The following is a 15,959-nucleotide window of genomic DNA, read 5'->3' as shown; positions in this document are numbered from 1 at the left end:
CCCCGCCCCGGGGGTTGTTCGGGGGTCCCGGGGCGCCCCGGCGCAGCCACGAAGGATTCCGGGACCCGGGGCACATGTCGCCCTCCGGGAGGGGTGGCGCCGGGGAGCTGGCGGCTGGCCCCCGGGCGGCAGCGCATCCCCAGCGCTGGGGGGCGGCCCCCGCCGTCCGTGGGGGGAAAGGCCAGAGCAGGTGGCAGCACCGGGCACCCCCCGCCCTTCCACACCCGCCAGCGCCCCCCTCACACTGCGGCCTCCATCCCCTGCCATCTCGTTGCACCTTCCGACACCAGGCCGCGCAGGGCTCTGCCGGTACCTGCACTCCTTCGGAGACGCCGGAGCGGGCCGGGGCCGCGCCCGACCCCGGCCCGCCTGAGCAGGGGCCTCCGGCCCGCCGCCCTCCCGGCCCAGCGGGCGCCTCGGCCCCGCGGCGAGGGCAGGGCAGGGCCGGGCCGGGCCAGAGGAGGCCGCTAGGCCCGGCCGCCGGCGGGGAAGAGGAGCGGCGAGCGAGCTGGGGCGCGGAGGGAGGCGCCGCTCCCTTCCTCTCCGCCGCCCCGGCTTCCTGCCTCATTTCCTGGCCCCGGCCCTCCCCCGGCGGCGCTCCGCGGCGCGGCCCGGAGAGCCGCGGCCGGGACGGGCCAGGCCTGAGGAGGCCCCGACAGCCGCCCCGCGGGCACCGGAGAAACCCCACAGCGGGGCAGGGCGGCGGGCATTTGGCTGGGGCCGGCGCGGCTCCGCCCGGCGAGGCGGGGCTGGTGGCCGCCATGGCGGAGTGGGGCCGAGGTGAGGGGTCGGCGGGGCCGGGCCCAGGTGGGGGGCGAGCAGGGGGGTCACCGCTGCCGCCGCCGTTTGTGGGGGAGCGGCCCCGGGGGGCAGGGGGGCGCTGCCACCGCCATTCGGGAGCTGCAGCAGGCGGCGGCCCGGCCCGGGCGGCCCCTCTGCCCAGCGCCCGGCGGCGCTCCGTGCTGCCGAACCCTGTGCTGCGCCCAGCGGCCTGGCGGGGCTTCCAGTCCGGCCCGTCCGGGGAAGGTTTGGGGCGGTTTTGTCACGAAGAACTGGGGAGCGTTTCGTGGCACTGATCCCCCGAGGTTGCAGGTGCGAGGGGGCAGCTGTAAAGGCTTCCATGGCAAGCCCCAGACCGGCCGGGCAACGAGCCTGCTCTGCCTCGCCTGCCACGTCGGGTGAGCAACCGCACCAGTAGCTGTATCAGGCCAGATAAAACTCATGCTCCGCGTTTCCCCCCCCCCCCCAAGGTCAGAGTCCAGGTGCCGTGGAGGATATGCTGGATGTAGAGAACAAGCGTATGGCAGACACCCTAGCCAACAAGGTCACCAGGCTGAAGTCGGTGAGTTGCTGAGCTCGTGGCGGGCGCTGCGGTGAAGGAAGGACAGGGCATCCTTCTCCAGGGCTTTGCGGGGGATGCGAGCTCCTGGTCAACATAGAGGGCTTCCTAAGTATTAATGACTCTTAAGTTGTTGGTGATAGGGTGGTTAACTTTTATTTGTGGAATGCCAGAGATGGCTTTATGAATTTCCACTTTCCTTTTGAGGTTTAGCAACGTCACCTGATGGGAATGGTGTGGCTTTCGCAGCTCTCAGGTAAGGAGTTTTAGGCACAGGGAGAAACATAAAAGCTGCACAGAGGGGTATTGCTAAGCGCACCTCTCGGGGAAAAAAGTCACAATAAAAGGGCAGGTAAATTAGTTTTGAAAAATGCTCATATCTGTAATAAGAGGTGTTCTTAAAGCTAGTTTGCTCCTACTAACATCAAATACTTTGATTTAGGGTTTAATAGAGGTCAGTGACTCACCTTGTAGAAGGGAAGACTTGAATTCTCGCTGTTGTGTCCCGGCATTTAAATGCTCCTGTCCTATATATGACAGATTCAGACAGTCGAGCTTTAATTTCAGTGTTGCAGAGCTGGAGAAGTTCAACCTGAAACCAAAATGAGAATTTATTCCTCTACTGAACAAGCCTCTGTCTGTCTGTGTAGAGAGGGGAAGCGGTGGCTTGCTTTTCTAATGTGCGTTTCAAATTTTACCAGCACTAGATGCTTTAGAGGTTCTCTCTGCATTAGAAGTTCATTAATACCCATTTCTGCCCTTATCTTGTGTAGCTGGCTCTGGATATTGACAAAGATGCTGATGAACAAAACCGTTACCTGGACGGCATGGTAAGGAACCCACGAAATGTAAAAAGGCTGACTTTTTTGTGCTGCCTCTCAGCAGTTACCTGAACTGTGGAAGTTTAACAGCAGTTCAAAGTTAGCAGACAAAGTCAGATCCCAGTGGTCGGTTTGGCAAACCAGGGAGTGTAACTAAACCGGTTTCCAGTAGACTTCTAGATACATAAACATCAGATCCTTGGCAGCTGCTAATATCACTTTCTCTGAATGGGCAACACGGGTGGTATTTAGCACCTGGGAAGACTGATGTAGGACAGCACATTTCAGAAGTCTCCCAGGTGAAGATTACCTCCTTACTGGGATTAAAGAGCTGCCTGATGGGCCTGTTCCTCAGATGCTCCTGTGATTTTTGGTATTGCTGTATAAATCTGTCTGGGTTACGTACCTGTAACCCCTGAAACACAGGCTACCTGTCAGGAGTTTGTAGTTCACTGATGTCTTTGGAAAGAAGGAGCAAAGCTGATGCTCTGGGTCCATTGAGGTTGTTTGGTGCCCTGTTCTGTCATCTTTCTGACACGCAACACCCAATAAAACCAAAATTGTTTTCCAGAGTAATCTGCCTTTTAAGCCTTAGTTGCTGATGGGAAGTCACAGTGCACGGGGGAAAGGGCAGAATAGCACATCCCTGTAGCAGAGGGGTTACCTGCTATGGCTTTTTAGGGGGAAGGTAATTCGTTAACTGAATTGCAAGAGGAAGGGGAAGCCCACCCAGAGATTTGAGAAGGAGATCGGCAGCATAACTCTGGTGCTCGGAGAGCCTTTTCTGCCTGTGCCGGATGTTGGAGAGCTGGTATGTGGAAGCAAGAGAAAAGATAATTGTAGTGTTGAAACCAGTTGAGTCAAAGGTGTAAGCTCAGCTTGGAAGCTTAGTAACGGTGTATGCTGACAGTGTTGGAGCATCTGAAATGGATACTTGCTCAGCCCAAAAATTAGAAGCATGGAGAACTGGAATAAAAGGTGTAATGACAAAAGACCTTAAAGGTGAAGCCCTCAATCAGCATGAAATTGTGCTGCTGTTACAGAGAAGGTTTTGAAGCATTTCAGGAGCAGCATGAGCAGAAGCTTCAGATAATTCGTGGATAAGGAAAAAAGACCAGAAGTCAAAATGAAAATGCCTGAACTGCATTGATTTGAGAATTGTTTGCCCATGCTCTGGCAAAGTTGCACATGCGTGCCATTCCATGCCGAAGAAAAAAATAGAACTAATGGCAAGAAATTGCAGCTTCTTATGTGCTTGTGAGCCTGTGATGCTGTACATTTAATGGCTTTGTGTAGGGACAGTTCCTTTAGATGAAGTGCTCGCTTGTAAAGTTGCTGTTAAGCTGTTTCAGGCAGAATATGCTGCATGGGTACAGTTGAACAGTTCAGCAGCAGGTAGCTTGACCCTGTTTTAAAAAAAGGGGAGGCAGTTTGTTTTATGTCTGGAACAGACCTTCCACTGTCTCTTTCGTTGGTGCTGCTCCTGCAGCCTGGGCACAGGAGGGGCAGGACCTTCTGGGAGAGATGTGATGAGCGCAGAGAGGCCAGCAGCTACTGTGTGGCTCTCCGTGCAAATGTTTTTTAGCCAGGAAGTGGGAGATTCTTCAGGGATATCTTCATCTGTTTTTAATGCCTCTGTCTTATTCTTTCTCATTCAGGATTCAGATTTTATGAGTGTGACTGGCCTGCTAACCGGCAGTGTGAAGCGTTTCTCCACCATGACGCGATCTGGGAGGGATAATCGCAAGTTGCTCTGTTCTGTTTCAGCAGGACTGATTGTTGTTTTCTTCATCCTCTACTATCTTGTGTCAAAAGCAGGGACTTGAGCTTGTTCTGCAAGTTTTACAGATCGAAAAACATGACGATTGACAGACTTGTTCAATGCCTTTCTTAGTCTGCCCTGTGGTGGAGTCTTTGAGATGTTCCAGACAGACCTTCCAAATAATTTTTCTTTCCACCAGCCTCTTGTCATTGTTCTGACTGGTCTCAGACATCTCTTTATAAAATGAGTATGTTTGATTCTAAATGGATTTTCATGTCTAACACAATTTTGATGGTGTTAAATGCTTATGCCTTTATCTCTTGCCTTGTCCATGTCTTGCGGCCTATTTTTAAGGGCCACTTTTGTGTTACCTCCTTACTGATACTGAGCACTAAGCTTGTGAGCAGATGTGGCTGAGAAATCCAGAGACTTGTTGATACTTAAATGTTTAATAAACCAGCTGAGCTTTGGAAGCTGTAGAGTTTAGGATGTCGATTTATCACATTTGTTAGTATGAATCTGTGACTTACATTCCAGTGTGGCCCCTCAGCTAATACCTGGTCTCAGTTTCCCCTTGACTTGGGGACCTGTTAATATCCTCGGTGTCCCTGGGTTGAAATGAAATCTGTACTGCTTTGAAATGAAGTTAGCAGTAGATCTGGACCCTGGTACTCTATCATTGTTGCAGTGAAGTGTTGCAGAGGAGCAAGACTAGCTTGGTCATCTTTATCAGCCTGGGTAAAGCTGGGGATGAACTCTGCAAGAAAGATCCGAAGTCCATAAGCCACCTTGATTTACACACATATAGTATCTTCCAGTACCTTCCCACGCACTTGCAAATGCACTCCCTTAGACTATTAAATCAGTGTGAAGAAAATCTGATAGCAAAAGGTTCTCTTAATTTCAGTTATTGTGGTACCCTGGTATTTGGGCACTTTGGGAAGATGTGCAAATAAAAGCAGAGGTTGAGGTCAAGTGAAATGTCCCAAACAGTGGTGGTGGGGTAGTGGCAAGAGGTCAAGGAAAGATTTGATCGGAGGGTTGATTTGTTTATTTATTCATGTAGAAAGTAACGTAAGAAGCACTTGCTTTGCCTTTGGTAGTGCTTTGGGGATCCCTGCCTGCAACACTCCTGTCAGATGTGTGGCGAGGCACATCCCTGCCGGCTTTGTTTGCGAAGCAGTCATTCCCGATGAAGGTGCAATGCATGCCAGGTTTCCTCTCCTGAGGTGGTGCACGCAGCTCTGGGAGTGCAGTACCTGGGAAATCCATCTTCCCTTCACCCACCCTGCCTTTCGCTGGGCTGCTTGCTCGCCTCATGACCCCATTCTTCCATACCTGAATTATTTAAGTCTTCCCTATGATTGAAGTAAGAGATCTGTAACTTTAAAAATACTGTGTCTGTTAGGGGAAAGAAAAAAGAATTTAAAATCAAACACTCGTCTCTTCAGACAAACCCCACTGCCTGTTGTATAAACCTTCCACTTTCCAAAGCAGCTGAGCAGAGCTGCTGTGTTTCATCTTGTCTGTTTTCTGTACCAACTGCTCATGTGTTCTGGTCTTCCTTTTTGAAAGTCTTTGCTTATTTGCTTCTCTTACCTTCCTGTAACAACTGCCTCTGCAGGACTAAAGTATTCTTCCTCTGATTTTACAGTCTTTCTCCTCTCCAGCAAGCTTATATTCATCAACGACTGGATGTTTCCTTTGGCCTTCCCCTTGTACCCATTAGGAATTCCTTTGTCCTTGGACTAAGCCGGATCTAGATCTGTAAATGGACTGTGTTGTCCTTTGTTCTGGCTGTACCAAACTGCTAACAAAATACTCTCATAACTGGATTAGATGTCTTCCCCCTGTCTCACCCCATGTGGGAAAAAAAATGCAGGGAAGGCAAGTAGAAAGGAGGCAGCAATGACTGTCTTTGGTTCTTCCTGCTTCTCTGGTAAGATGTGGCAGCTCTGAACTCTTTTTGTTTGGAAGAATGATGGGTGAATTGATGGACTTTGTTTTTATTTTCTGAAGCAGATGACTTATGATGAAAGGCCACTGAATGGCCTGGTCTTCACAGTGGTGGTGGGGTTTATTTGCTTTTACTGTTGTAAATAAAGTTCTGTTTTTAGAATTTTTTGCTCATGTTTTTTTCCATGTGCTTACATGTTAGCAATGCCAAGATCAGACCACTCAGCTGTTCTACTTGAACTGTAGAGAACCTGCAGCCTCAAAACCCAATTTCAGCATTATGCCGAGAAACAGTGTGTCTTCAATGGACTGAAGTATGGATATTTGAGCAGAGCTGCCCTAGCTTGGAAGGAGCAGGTCTTCATTGCTCTGCAGCATCTGCCTGTGCCGTTTCAGAAGGTGACTTGTAACTCCAGTATTCTCTCTGAACAAGTGATACTTCAGAAGTTGAGCTGCTGGGGGAACTGTCTGCAGTATCTTTCTGTGCTGGTCTAGGTATTAAGTAGTCCTGCTATTAGTCCAGGTCTGACTTGCCTTTGGCCCTTCTTTGCCGAGGAAATATTTTCCTATTTTTAATGCTTTGTATCTGAACCTTTGAAGTCCTCTAGAACTCAAAAAAAGGATTTAAAAAAACATATATTTAATTAACCTCAGAAGTTTAAAACTGAAAAATTTAAGTTAAAGGGGTTTGAACCTCAGGTGAGTTGTGCCCCCCTCTGATTCCCACTCCAGCGCAGCCACACGATTGGAGGGAGCGTTTGTAGGACGCTGTGGGCACTGCGCAGTCTCCTCCTGCTCTGGGCATTTCTCTGGGCTTCTGCTGCTGCCTTTCCCAGCAGGTGCCCATGTCCTGTTGGTGTGGTGTTTCCCGCTATTGGGCATCAGCACGTGGCTGGAGCAAAGGCTTCAATGCGCAGAGAAAGATGTGTGAGCATTGCCGGGCAATTGATTCCATTGGGAGGATTTGTATGTGTAGGGAGTCTTGTTACAGAAATCAGTTATAGCACCACATAACGTGCCCAACCCTCTGAAAATTAAGAGCTGCAACATTAGGAAGTTCTTGGGAAAACTGAGTTAGGATGTGTCACCTGTAGGCATGTTGCAAAAGAATCTTGCACCGTAGTGAATGGGCTGAGGAAGTGCAAAATCAGAGAGAAGGAAGAATTCAGAACAGGGGTTAATCACAATAGCAGCACAGTAGTTGAAGGCAACAGAAGGACAGGGCGCAGGATCGAATATGTAACAGCATTAGCATTGGGACTTAGTCTTTTGAAGATATTGTACCGCCTGGCCCTTCAGCATTTTCTAAACATCTAGTTATTTGAGTAATTTGTTTTGGTTTCAGTGCTCGCCCATAGTAGTAGTACGATTACAATGTTTTTTCTGAGGCATAAAAATGAGAGAGAGCAGATCTTCCTCACACACACACCCCACCTCAAGGTGAATGTACGAAATACTTGGGAGTGTTTTTATTGAAACTGTAATAAGCCAAGAATTAGAACTCAGCTGTGAACCGTTACTTTAAGCATGGTTTTGCAGCACCATCTAAAGGTGCATCTCCAAATCACCAGGGTGACTCATTAGCTACAGAATAACTTGGACTTTTCTTGAACGCTAATGCCACAGCTAACACACAAGCTGAACTGTAACACGTAGCTGGGATCACTGCAGCAAATGTAAAAAGAAAAATAATTTGGTAATAATGGGACAAGATGACATACCGGAAGTAATTGCTGTCTGCATCCATATGCTCATGGTTGTTTACTGGAATTACTGGGTGCAGTTAACTGATGACAGGGAATTGCAGGTCTTGTGGAAGCTGCAGGTGCCTGGGGCTTAGTCAGCGTCACCTGGAAGGGGAAAAGTGAGAAGGAAACTAAGCGTGACCGTGGTGCCTCGTTCTCCACAAGGCTTGTCCTCAGCAGAGGCCGCCCGGTGCGGCAAGTTGATGTAGTGTCTGTGGCATTGGCCGTGCCTCGTGTGTGCCTGGGCACTTCTAGCTGACGCCCCCTGTCCCGGTGGCACGTTCCTTGGGAACCTCCTGTGTTACCAGGACATTCCTGAGGGGCTGCTGCTGCTGCTCCTGCCTGGCACTTCTGCCCTTTCTGGGGAGGCACGTGAAGGCCAGAGAACTGGAGCTTGGGGGTCGGGTAAAATACATCCCTCGAGTGTTTTTAGGAGGCCACTCAAAGCAAAGACGTTGATTGCAAGCAAGAAACAGGGGGATGCGCTCACACCACCTGGCAAGGGAAGCAGTGCTGGGGCTGATGTCCCCTTCCCCACACCTACAATCCCTGACCCATCGACGCCTCCAATGTCGCTCTCCCCATCCCCACCACCATCGCCAGCCCTCAGCTTGGAGGAGCAGGAGGGAGACAGGACATGTCCCCTGCCGTCCCCAGCCCCCCCGGAACGCGGAGGGGGACCCTCCAGGTAGGGGTCGAGCAGCCCCGTGGGGACGGCGACCTGCTCGGTACCAGGTGGAAATGGGGATGGGGACACCGGGGAGGCCCAGGGACAGACGGACAGCAGCGGTTGGGGACGGCGGAGACGCGGGGCTGCCGGCGGCTGCTCACCGCTCGGGGGACGGAGCCCCTGTCCCCGGCAGGACGAAGGCCGCCGCGGCCCCAGCACCAGCCCAGCCGCGGGACCAGCACCAGGGCGTCCCCCACCAGGGCCGGCCCCGGGCCGCGGCCGCAGTGCGCCCGCCATGCTGCGTGGCGGCCCGTTGCCGCGGCGCCCGGCGGTTCCGGCGGAAGAGGTGCGGGGGGGCGGGGCCGGAAGTGGCGGCCGCTCCGGACGGCCCGGCGCGATGGCGGAGGTGGAGGCGGCGGAGAGCCGGGCTGGGGGTAGCCCCGAAGCCGGCACCGGTACCGGCAGCGGCACCGGGTGGCGACGTCCCCATGGGCCGCTCCAGCGGTACTACGGCCCGCCCGCGGCGGAGGCGGCAGAGCCGGACCCGGACCCCGCCGACATCAACGGGCCCCACTTCGACCCGGAAGTTTTCCTCACTAAGGTGGCCTTTGACTCCGCAGCGACCTCCCTCCCTCGCCCCTGGGAGCCCCCCGGGCCGAGGTGGAGACTCCCCCCCGCCCCGCACTGGCAGGGCGCCCCGGCAGCCCTGGGTCGGTCAGGGGCCCCCGGCAGCGCCCTGCAGCGCCCAGGCCCCCCTCGGCGGCGCCGGCAGCCCCTCCCAGCGCCCCCCCGGCGGACCCGGGCTGGGGGGCGCCCCTCAGGGCCCCCGAAGGACCCTGCGACCCCCCGGCACCACCCGAGCCCCCCAGGGAGGGGCTGTGCGGGGACTCCGTAGATCTTCCTGCGTGGGGGTGGCCTTGGGGCCCTCTGGAGCAGCGATGGGGGCCCGGGGCAGGTGGCAGTCCCTGGGGGACGGGTGGGGGGCAGCGGAGGGTGCCAGGAGGGCCCCGGCAGGCAGGAGGAGGCTCCTGGGGGACGTTTCCACATGCCAGGGGGGTGCGAGGTGGCATTTAGGGGCCGGGGGGGCAGGTGAGGCTCCCCACTGGCAGTTAGGGCTGTGAGGGGGGCAGCAGGTGATGGTGGGAGGACCATGGGGGGGCAGCTGGGGGTTCGAGGGGCAGGTGATGATCCCAGAGGGGCTGTGAAGGGTAGTTAGGGCCCCAGAGGGCAGGCGAGGAGCCCAGAGGGGCAATTGGAGGCTACCAGGGGTAAAGTGGGGAACCGAGGTGGGGAGCAGTGGGGTTGGGGGCCGTTGTGCAGCTGTTGCCCCCCTCCAGGTGCGCAGTGAATGCCCCCTGGGGCAGTTGCTGGCCCGTGAGGCTGCGCTGGGGCGAGAAATCCGTGCCCTCGACAGTGACATGCAGACGCTGCTCTATGAGAACTACAACAAGTTCATCTCTGCCACTGGTGAGCACCCAGCAGGTGGACCTGGGCGCCTAGGTGGGAGCAGGGGGGTCCTGGGCAGCCACAGGACCCCAGATGCCTGGTTCCTTCTCCCCAGACACCATCCGAAAGATGAAGGTCGACTTCCGGCGCATGGAGGCAGAGATGGACGATTTGGCTGCCAACATGGAGGCCATCAGCACCTCCAGTGCCCGTGTCAGTGCCGCACTGCAGGACCGGCACCGCCGTGGTGCCCAGCTTGCTGGTATGGGAAGGGGGAGGGTCCCGGGGGACAGATCTGGGGGGCGGATTGTGGGAGGGAGGCTGAGGGGCCTATGCAGAGAAACCCCGAGGGTGGCAGATCGGGGGGCTTGGGGGGGATAGATCCAGGGATCGGGGGCAGATAATGGAGTGGCAGGGCTGAGGAGCAGATCTGGGGGGAGTGGACCCCAGGGGGGCAGATCCAGCTCCTGGCCCTGCCCTGCAATCTGGCCCCACCCCTTTTCTTGCCCTCTCCCCCGCCCCCCCCCCCCCCCCCAACTCTGCTGCTGGATCCCTGGCTGCAGGTGTGCAGGCCCTGCTGCGGAAGCTGCAGTCCCTGGTGGAGGTGCCGGGGCGGCTGCGGTGCTGGGCAGCGCCGGGGGCAGAGCCTGCACGAGCCTTGCGCTGCCACGCCCGCGCCCGTGCCGTGCTCCGTCACTACCGCCACCTGCCCTCCTTCCGTGCCATCGAGGATGAGAGCCACGCCATCATGGCCGACCTGGCGCAGCGCCTCCGCGCACGCCTCCGGTGTGTTCACTCTGCCGTCTGCTGCTGGCAGCTCTGGGAAATGGAGGTTTGGGGGGTGTTCACTCTGGAGCCTACTGACAGCTCTGGGAAGCAGCCTTGGGGGGAAGGAGGCGGTTCATTCTGGAGACAGCCATTCCAGTAAAGAGCCTTCGTGTAGGTGGTGATGGTGGTTGTGGTACCATCTCCAAAACCTGCTGGTAACAGCTGCAGGAGACAGCTTTTCAAGGGATTGGGGGTGTTAAATCTGGAGCCTAATGATAACAGCCCCAAAAAAACTTCTTAGGGAGGAGGGAATTTCCCCTGGAGCATACTGGTAGCAACCCCAGGAACAATCTTTTGTGCAGAATATTCATAGAGTGAGGGGAATAATTCTGACCACTGCTGAGAGCTTTTAAAACGTTACATTATGCAGAGTTTTTTTCTCCCATCTTTATGGTAAAGGGATAATTCTGGAACCTGCTGAGGAGTTTTAGTGTTTTTTCATTATTAATGTAAACTCTGGAACCTACTGATGATCTTTAGTCAGTTTTTTATTACAATACTCGCTGTTAACTTCAGAACATGTTGATGCTCTTCAGTATTTTTCATCCCCCTTTGTGTTTTGAATAATTACTTTTTACTCTGAAGCCTACTGATGACTTTTACTGCTTGTTCCCTGGTTTCTTGAGGTGCCGCTGTTAATCCCAGAACCTTACCTTACACTAAGTAACCCCCTTGTTTCCCCCACTCCCCCAGGGAGGACACCTTGGACCCCAAGGAGCTCACCGAGTGCGTGGAGATGCTGTTGCAGCTGGAAGAGCCACCTGAGGAGCTGTGTGAGGAGTTCCTGAGCCATGCTGGTGCCCGCCTCGAGGCCGAGCTGGCAGCTCTGGAGGCTGAGCTTCCCCCAGCCGACCCCTCCGGCACCGCCACCACGCCACCCCCCGCCTCTGACATCCTTGACTTCGTCGACCGCGGCAGCTCGGCTTTTGTGGGCAACCTGTGCCTCCTCGCGGCCTCGTACCGCAGCCTCTTCGAGGGGCGCCCAGGGGCTTGGGATGGCCGCCTGGAAACCTTCGCCGCCACCCTCACCACCCGTTACTTCGAGCTGCTGGAGCGACGCCTGGCGCTGGAGCGGGGCCTGGGCGACACCTCACTGCTGGTGCGAGCGCTTGACCGCTTCCACCGTCGCCTCCGCGCCCTCCTTGAGCTGCTGCCCGAGGCTGGGGCCGAGGCAGGTGCTGCGCTGGTGGCCCGGGCGGCACGCGAGCGGGTCGATCGCTACCTGCGGGCGCTGCAGACCTTCTTCCTGGGGTGTCTGGGTGACGTGCGCCAGGCGCTGGCTGCCCCCCGGCCCCCGGGCAAGGAGGGCCCCGGCCTGCCCGACCTCCTGGCCACGCTCGCGGCCTCCATCCTCGGCCAGCTCAAGGCCGTCCTGGCCTACGTGCAGCTCTTCACTGCCAAGGATGTCGCCTTCGCCAGCCTGCCCTACTTCAAGGTGGGTTGTGAGGCAGTGTGGGGGTGTCTGGAGCAATCTGGGGGTGGCACACGGAAGTCTGCAGGTGGCACAGGGCAGGTCGGGGCTTGCACAGGGCAGGCTGGGGGGGCACGCGATTTGGAGGTTACATGAGGCAGTGTGTGGCTCACTGTGGCGGTTTGGAGCTTGTACGAGGTAGTTTGTGGGTTTTCAGGGGCCCAGGGTGCTATTTTTGGGGTGTAACTCCCCGTTCTTGGTTGCAGGGGGAGTTCTGTGTGGAGGCAGTGCACGAAGGGCTGGTGGTGGCCTTTGTGCGCTGGCTCTGCCGCACCACCCGTGGCTTCGCTGATGGCCCAGCTGAGCGAGGGGCCCCTGCAGCCCCCCCGGCCCTGCTGCTGCTCCTTGCCCGCCTCTGTCTTGACTATGAGGCCACCACCATCAGCTACATCCTCACCCTAACTGATGAGCAGTTTCCTCCCCAGGTGAGCCCCCAGAACTGCCCCAGTTAGCCCAAAATGGCCCTAAGAGGACCCTGCATGTCCCCAAGATGTCACAGAATGGCTCTGCATCCCTTAGTGTCCCAGCGTCCATTGACGACGCAGTGGTGGTACATGGTGTGTGTGGAGGCATGGGGATCTTCCTTCTGTCTGTGCTCCCCAAAACATCCCTGAGTGGATCCAGAATGCTCTGATGGTCCCAAAAATGGCCCCAAGGGTGTCCCGATTGGCCCTGTGGTACCTTAGATGGCTGCAGGTTCCTCAGTAGCCCTGTATCCACCCAGAACGTGGTGGTGGGGACGATGGCGCTTGTGGAGGTATGAAGCCCTTCCTTCTGTCTTTGTCTGCCCTGAAATGTCCCTGAGGGACCCCAAAATGTCCCAAGTTCCTCCCTGTGACCTGCCATTACCCTATGTCCATCCAGGACACGACTCTGGGGATGGCAGTGCAAGTGGGGGCTCAAGGGTCCTTACCTGTGATAGTGTGTCCCAAACATCCCCGAGGGTACCTCCACATGTCCCCAAGGGGCTTCTGCTTGTCCCCAAGTCCCCCCAGATGCCCCAAGGATACATGACAGCAATGCTGCTGCAGGTGGGGTAGCCTGAATAGCATGCCATGAGTCCCCTGATGTCCCTGTGCCCCCAAGACATCAGGTGGTGGAGGCACAGGGGGCACCCCCACATGTCCCTTGTCACCACTGGCCCCGTGGCCTGGGGATACAGCGCTGAGTGCAGAGGTGTGGGGGATGTTCCTACATGTCTCCATGTCCCTTGCTCCCCCAGGACACGGGCCCAGCAGTGACACCAGGACCAGTACTGTGTGCAGAGGCGCGGGGGGCAGCGCAGCGGCTGCTCGATCACTACGTGCAGGTCCAGGGCGCCGCGGTGGCACAGATGCTCAGGAAGAGTGTGGAGACACGAGACTGGCTGGGCACTGTCGAGCCCCGCAATGTTCGTGCCGTCATGAAGCGTGTGGTTGAGGACATCACTGCCATTGATGTCCAGGTTGGGACAACACCAGAAGCCCAGAGGGGCTGGAGTCTCCCGGGGGGTTCCAGGTATCCCAGAGGGTCCCTGGAGAGGCCCTGAGGTTCTCGTAAGGTCCTTGAGGGGTCAGGAAGTCCCCAGAGGGTCTCTGTAGGGGTCTTTGAAGTCCCCTGGCAGTTCCCAGATGTCCCAGAGAGTTCCTGGGAGAGGTGGGAATCCCAGCAGGTCCTGAAGTGTCAAGAGGGGATGCCCGAGGTCCCTATATGGTTCTTGAGGATCTTTGCGGGTCCTAGGCAGCTTTGGGAGGGTCACAGAGGATTTGAGGGATCCTGGGTGGCTTGGGGTGGGGTCCCAGAGGGTATTTTGGGGTGATTGTGGGATACCAGCCCTGAGAGGGTGCGGTGCTGCAGGTGGGGCAGCTCTTCGAGGAAGGGGTGCGGCGTGCGCAGAGCAGTGACTCAAGCCGGCGCGCCTTCTCCGTCTACAGCAGCTCACGGGCACCTGGGCGCTACGCCCCCAGCTACACCCCCAGGTCAGCCCTGTCACCCGGGCACCTCTTGGTCACCCCCAGGACCACCCTGTCACCCCTGTGGTACCTGCTACATCTTCCCCATGAGATTCTTTGTGTCCCCAGACTGTCCCAGTGTTGTCTCACCACCTTGAAATCCCTTGGCCATCCTCGTGTCCTGAGAATGTCCCAGTATCCCCTGGTGATCCCCATGTGTCCCAGCCATCTGCATGTTCCCCCCTCACAGTCCCAGTATCCCCTGATGATCCCATGTGCCTGTGTCTCATGAGTGTCTTGTCTCTCTGTGTCCTGTCCCCACATCCACCGCCCGTCCTCACGTTCCCCTGCCTTTGCATCCCCAAACTATTCCAACATCCCCTGACCATCTAGGTGTCCCCATCCCCGTGTCTCCTGGCAGTCCCTGCCCCCACATCCCTTGGCTTTCTTGGATACTTGACTGTCCCTGTGTCCGTCTCCAGTGCCCCCATGGACACCCACCTGCTCAGCAACATCCAGAAGCTCTTCTCTGAACGCATTGACATCTTCAGCCCTGTCGAGTTCAACAAGGTGAGGCTGTGGGGTTTTCCTCATGTCCCTAGATGTCCCCAGGGCCCCTGGTCCTTGTGTCCTCAGGGTCCCTAAAGTGCCCACCTTCCCAGCTGTCAGCTGTCCCTGATGTCTGCGTGACCCAGGTGCTGGAGCCCAGGGGGTCCCAAGGAGCTGATGACAAGGAGAAGGGTGTTCCCACTGTCCCCTGATGCTCCCCTGTCCTAGGTGCCGGGGTCAGGGTGTCCCTGCGGCTGGTGACCAGGGCAAGACTGCCTCTGTGTCAACTTGACTCGAGGCCTCCCTGTGCTCCCAACAGCCAGGCCAAGAGTGTCCCCATCCCCCTGTGCCATGTGTCCCCTGTGTCCCACTGTCCCACGTGTCCAGGCTTCGGGGGTGGTCCTTGGGAGTGGCACCCAGGACAAGGGTGTACTCCATGTCCCCATGCTGATGGGACTTAAAGCCTCCCTGCACTTGAAGAATCCAGGCTGCAGGAGCCCCCTTTCCCCTGCACCATGTGTCCCCACATCCCACGTGTTGGGACTTGGGGGGATCCCTGGGGCTGGTGACCAGGGCAGGAATGCCCGGAGTCACACCTGCACGAGGATGTGGGGACATCATGTGTCCCTGCTGTCCCCGTGTCCCAGGTGTCGGTGCTGACAGAGATCATCAAGATCAGCCTGAAGACGCTGCTGGAGTGTGTGCGGCTGCGGACTTTGGGGCGCTTCGGGCTGCAGCAGGTGCAGGTGGATGGCCATTACCTGCAGCTCTACCTCTGGCGCTTCGCCGCTGACGAGCGGGTGGTGCAGGGGCTGCTGGATGAGGTGGCTGCCAGCGCCGCCCACCGCTGCCTCGACCCTGTCCCCATGGAGCACAGTGTCATCGAGCTCATCTGCGAGCGGGGGTAGGACGTGGGGACACAGGCTTGGGTTGATGTGCAGGACACGGCATCACATAGCAGTGAGACACAGGGCCACGGGCTATCTGTGTCACCATGGGGCACAGCAGCTGAGCAGGGATGTGTCTTGGAGGGGGAACATGTCTTAGGTCCTCTTAGATTTCTGGGGACAGACCTGTATCCCCACACGTATATGGGGACGCTCCCTGTGTCCTTCCATACGCAGTACGATGCCTCATATCCCCCCGCATGGCAACATGTAGGGACACCCCTTGTCTCCAGACCGGCACAGGGTCACCCCATGTTGTCAACATACTCCTCCCCCAGCCCTGGTAGCACCCCACATTGTCCCCTTGCCCCAGTGACCCCTTCAACATATACTGACACCCTCTGTTGTCCTTGTGGCCCCAGTGACACACCATGTATGTCATCCCCCACCTTGGTATACCCCCTCGTGCCTGGGAACACCCTAGGCACAGCCTCTTTGTCACAGTTGGGGACAATAAATAAAACGTGTGAGCTGTGTGTTGTGACCCCTGCCTG

The 15,959-nt window shown here is 56.6% G+C and overlaps 2 protein-coding genes and 1 long non-coding RNA gene across 4 annotated transcripts; 2 read left to right on the top strand and 1 right to left on the bottom strand.

Moving 5' to 3' along the window:
* The first annotated feature begins 295 nt into the window (after positions 1 to 295).
* BET1L (Bet1 golgi vesicular membrane trafficking protein like) lies at positions 296 to 6,041 on the top strand. The gene is made up of 4 exons (XM_080404587.1): positions 296 to 780; positions 1,251 to 1,342; positions 2,113 to 2,169; positions 3,819 to 6,041. The coding sequence occupies exons 1-4, from the start codon at positions 762 to 764 to the stop codon at positions 3,984 to 3,986; spliced, it is 336 nt and encodes a 111-aa protein (XP_080260713.1). The 5' UTR covers positions 296 to 761; the 3' UTR covers positions 3,987 to 6,041.
* On the bottom strand, positions 1,605 to 8,590 carry LOC308070528. Its single transcript, XR_013930750.1, has 3 exons — positions 8,455 to 8,590; positions 7,600 to 7,728; positions 1,605 to 1,931 (listed from the first exon to the last, which is right to left on the bottom strand). It is a non-coding gene; the product is annotated as an uncharacterized lncRNA (long non-coding RNA).
* Positions 8,469 to 15,941, top strand: VPS51 (VPS51 subunit of GARP complex). Of its 2 annotated transcripts, XM_080404558.1 has the most exons (10): positions 8,628 to 8,894; positions 9,631 to 9,760; positions 9,855 to 10,001; positions 10,303 to 10,525; positions 11,261 to 12,002; positions 12,245 to 12,463; positions 13,261 to 13,482; positions 13,875 to 13,996; positions 14,452 to 14,539; positions 15,166 to 15,941. In XM_080404558.1, the coding sequence occupies exons 1-10, from the start codon at positions 8,691 to 8,693 to the stop codon at positions 15,424 to 15,426; spliced, it is 2,358 nt and encodes a 785-aa protein (XP_080260684.1). In that variant the 5' UTR covers positions 8,628 to 8,690; the 3' UTR covers positions 15,427 to 15,941. The 2 variants fall into 2 exon arrangements, with proteins under 2 accessions (XP_080260685.1, XP_080260684.1); XM_080404559.1 differs by lacking the exon at positions 13,875 to 13,996 and having other exon boundaries at positions 8,469 to 8,894; positions 13,261 to 13,535; positions 14,391 to 14,539; positions 15,166 to 15,326.
* Positions 15,942 to 15,959: the final 18 nt, after the last annotated feature.

This window comes from Falco punctatus (genome assembly GCF_963210335.1).
Source record: "Falco punctatus genome assembly, chromosome: 10".
Lineage (NCBI taxonomy): Eukaryota > Metazoa > Chordata > Aves > Falconiformes > Falconidae > Falco > Falco punctatus.
Note: the sequence above shows the minus strand (reverse complement) of the source record. Positions and strands in the feature narration are given on the sequence as shown.

What these genes read in the sequence shown, in the direction of transcription:
- BET1L (XM_080404587.1), top strand. An exon ending in AGGTCACCAGGCTGAAGTCG is followed by an intron (nt 1,343 to 2,112) that starts GTGAGTTGCTGA and finishes TATCTTGTGTAG; the next exon opens with CTGGCTCTGGATATTGACAA. An exon ending in ACCGTTACCTGGACGGCATG is followed by an intron (nt 2,170 to 3,818) that starts GTAAGGAACCCA and finishes TTTCTCATTCAG; the next exon opens with GATTCAGATTTTATGAGTGT.
- VPS51 (XM_080404558.1), top strand. Translation starts at nt 8,691, where the DNA reads ATGGCGGAGGTGGAGGCGGCGGAGAGCCGGGCTGGGGGTAGCCCCGAA. An exon ending in TCACTGCCATTGATGTCCAG is followed by an intron (nt 13,483 to 13,874) that starts GTTGGGACAACA and finishes GCGGTGCTGCAG; the next exon opens with GTGGGGCAGCTCTTCGAGGA. An exon ending in GCCCCCAGCTACACCCCCAG is followed by an intron (nt 13,997 to 14,451) that starts GTCAGCCCTGTC and finishes GTCCGTCTCCAG; the next exon opens with TGCCCCCATGGACACCCACC.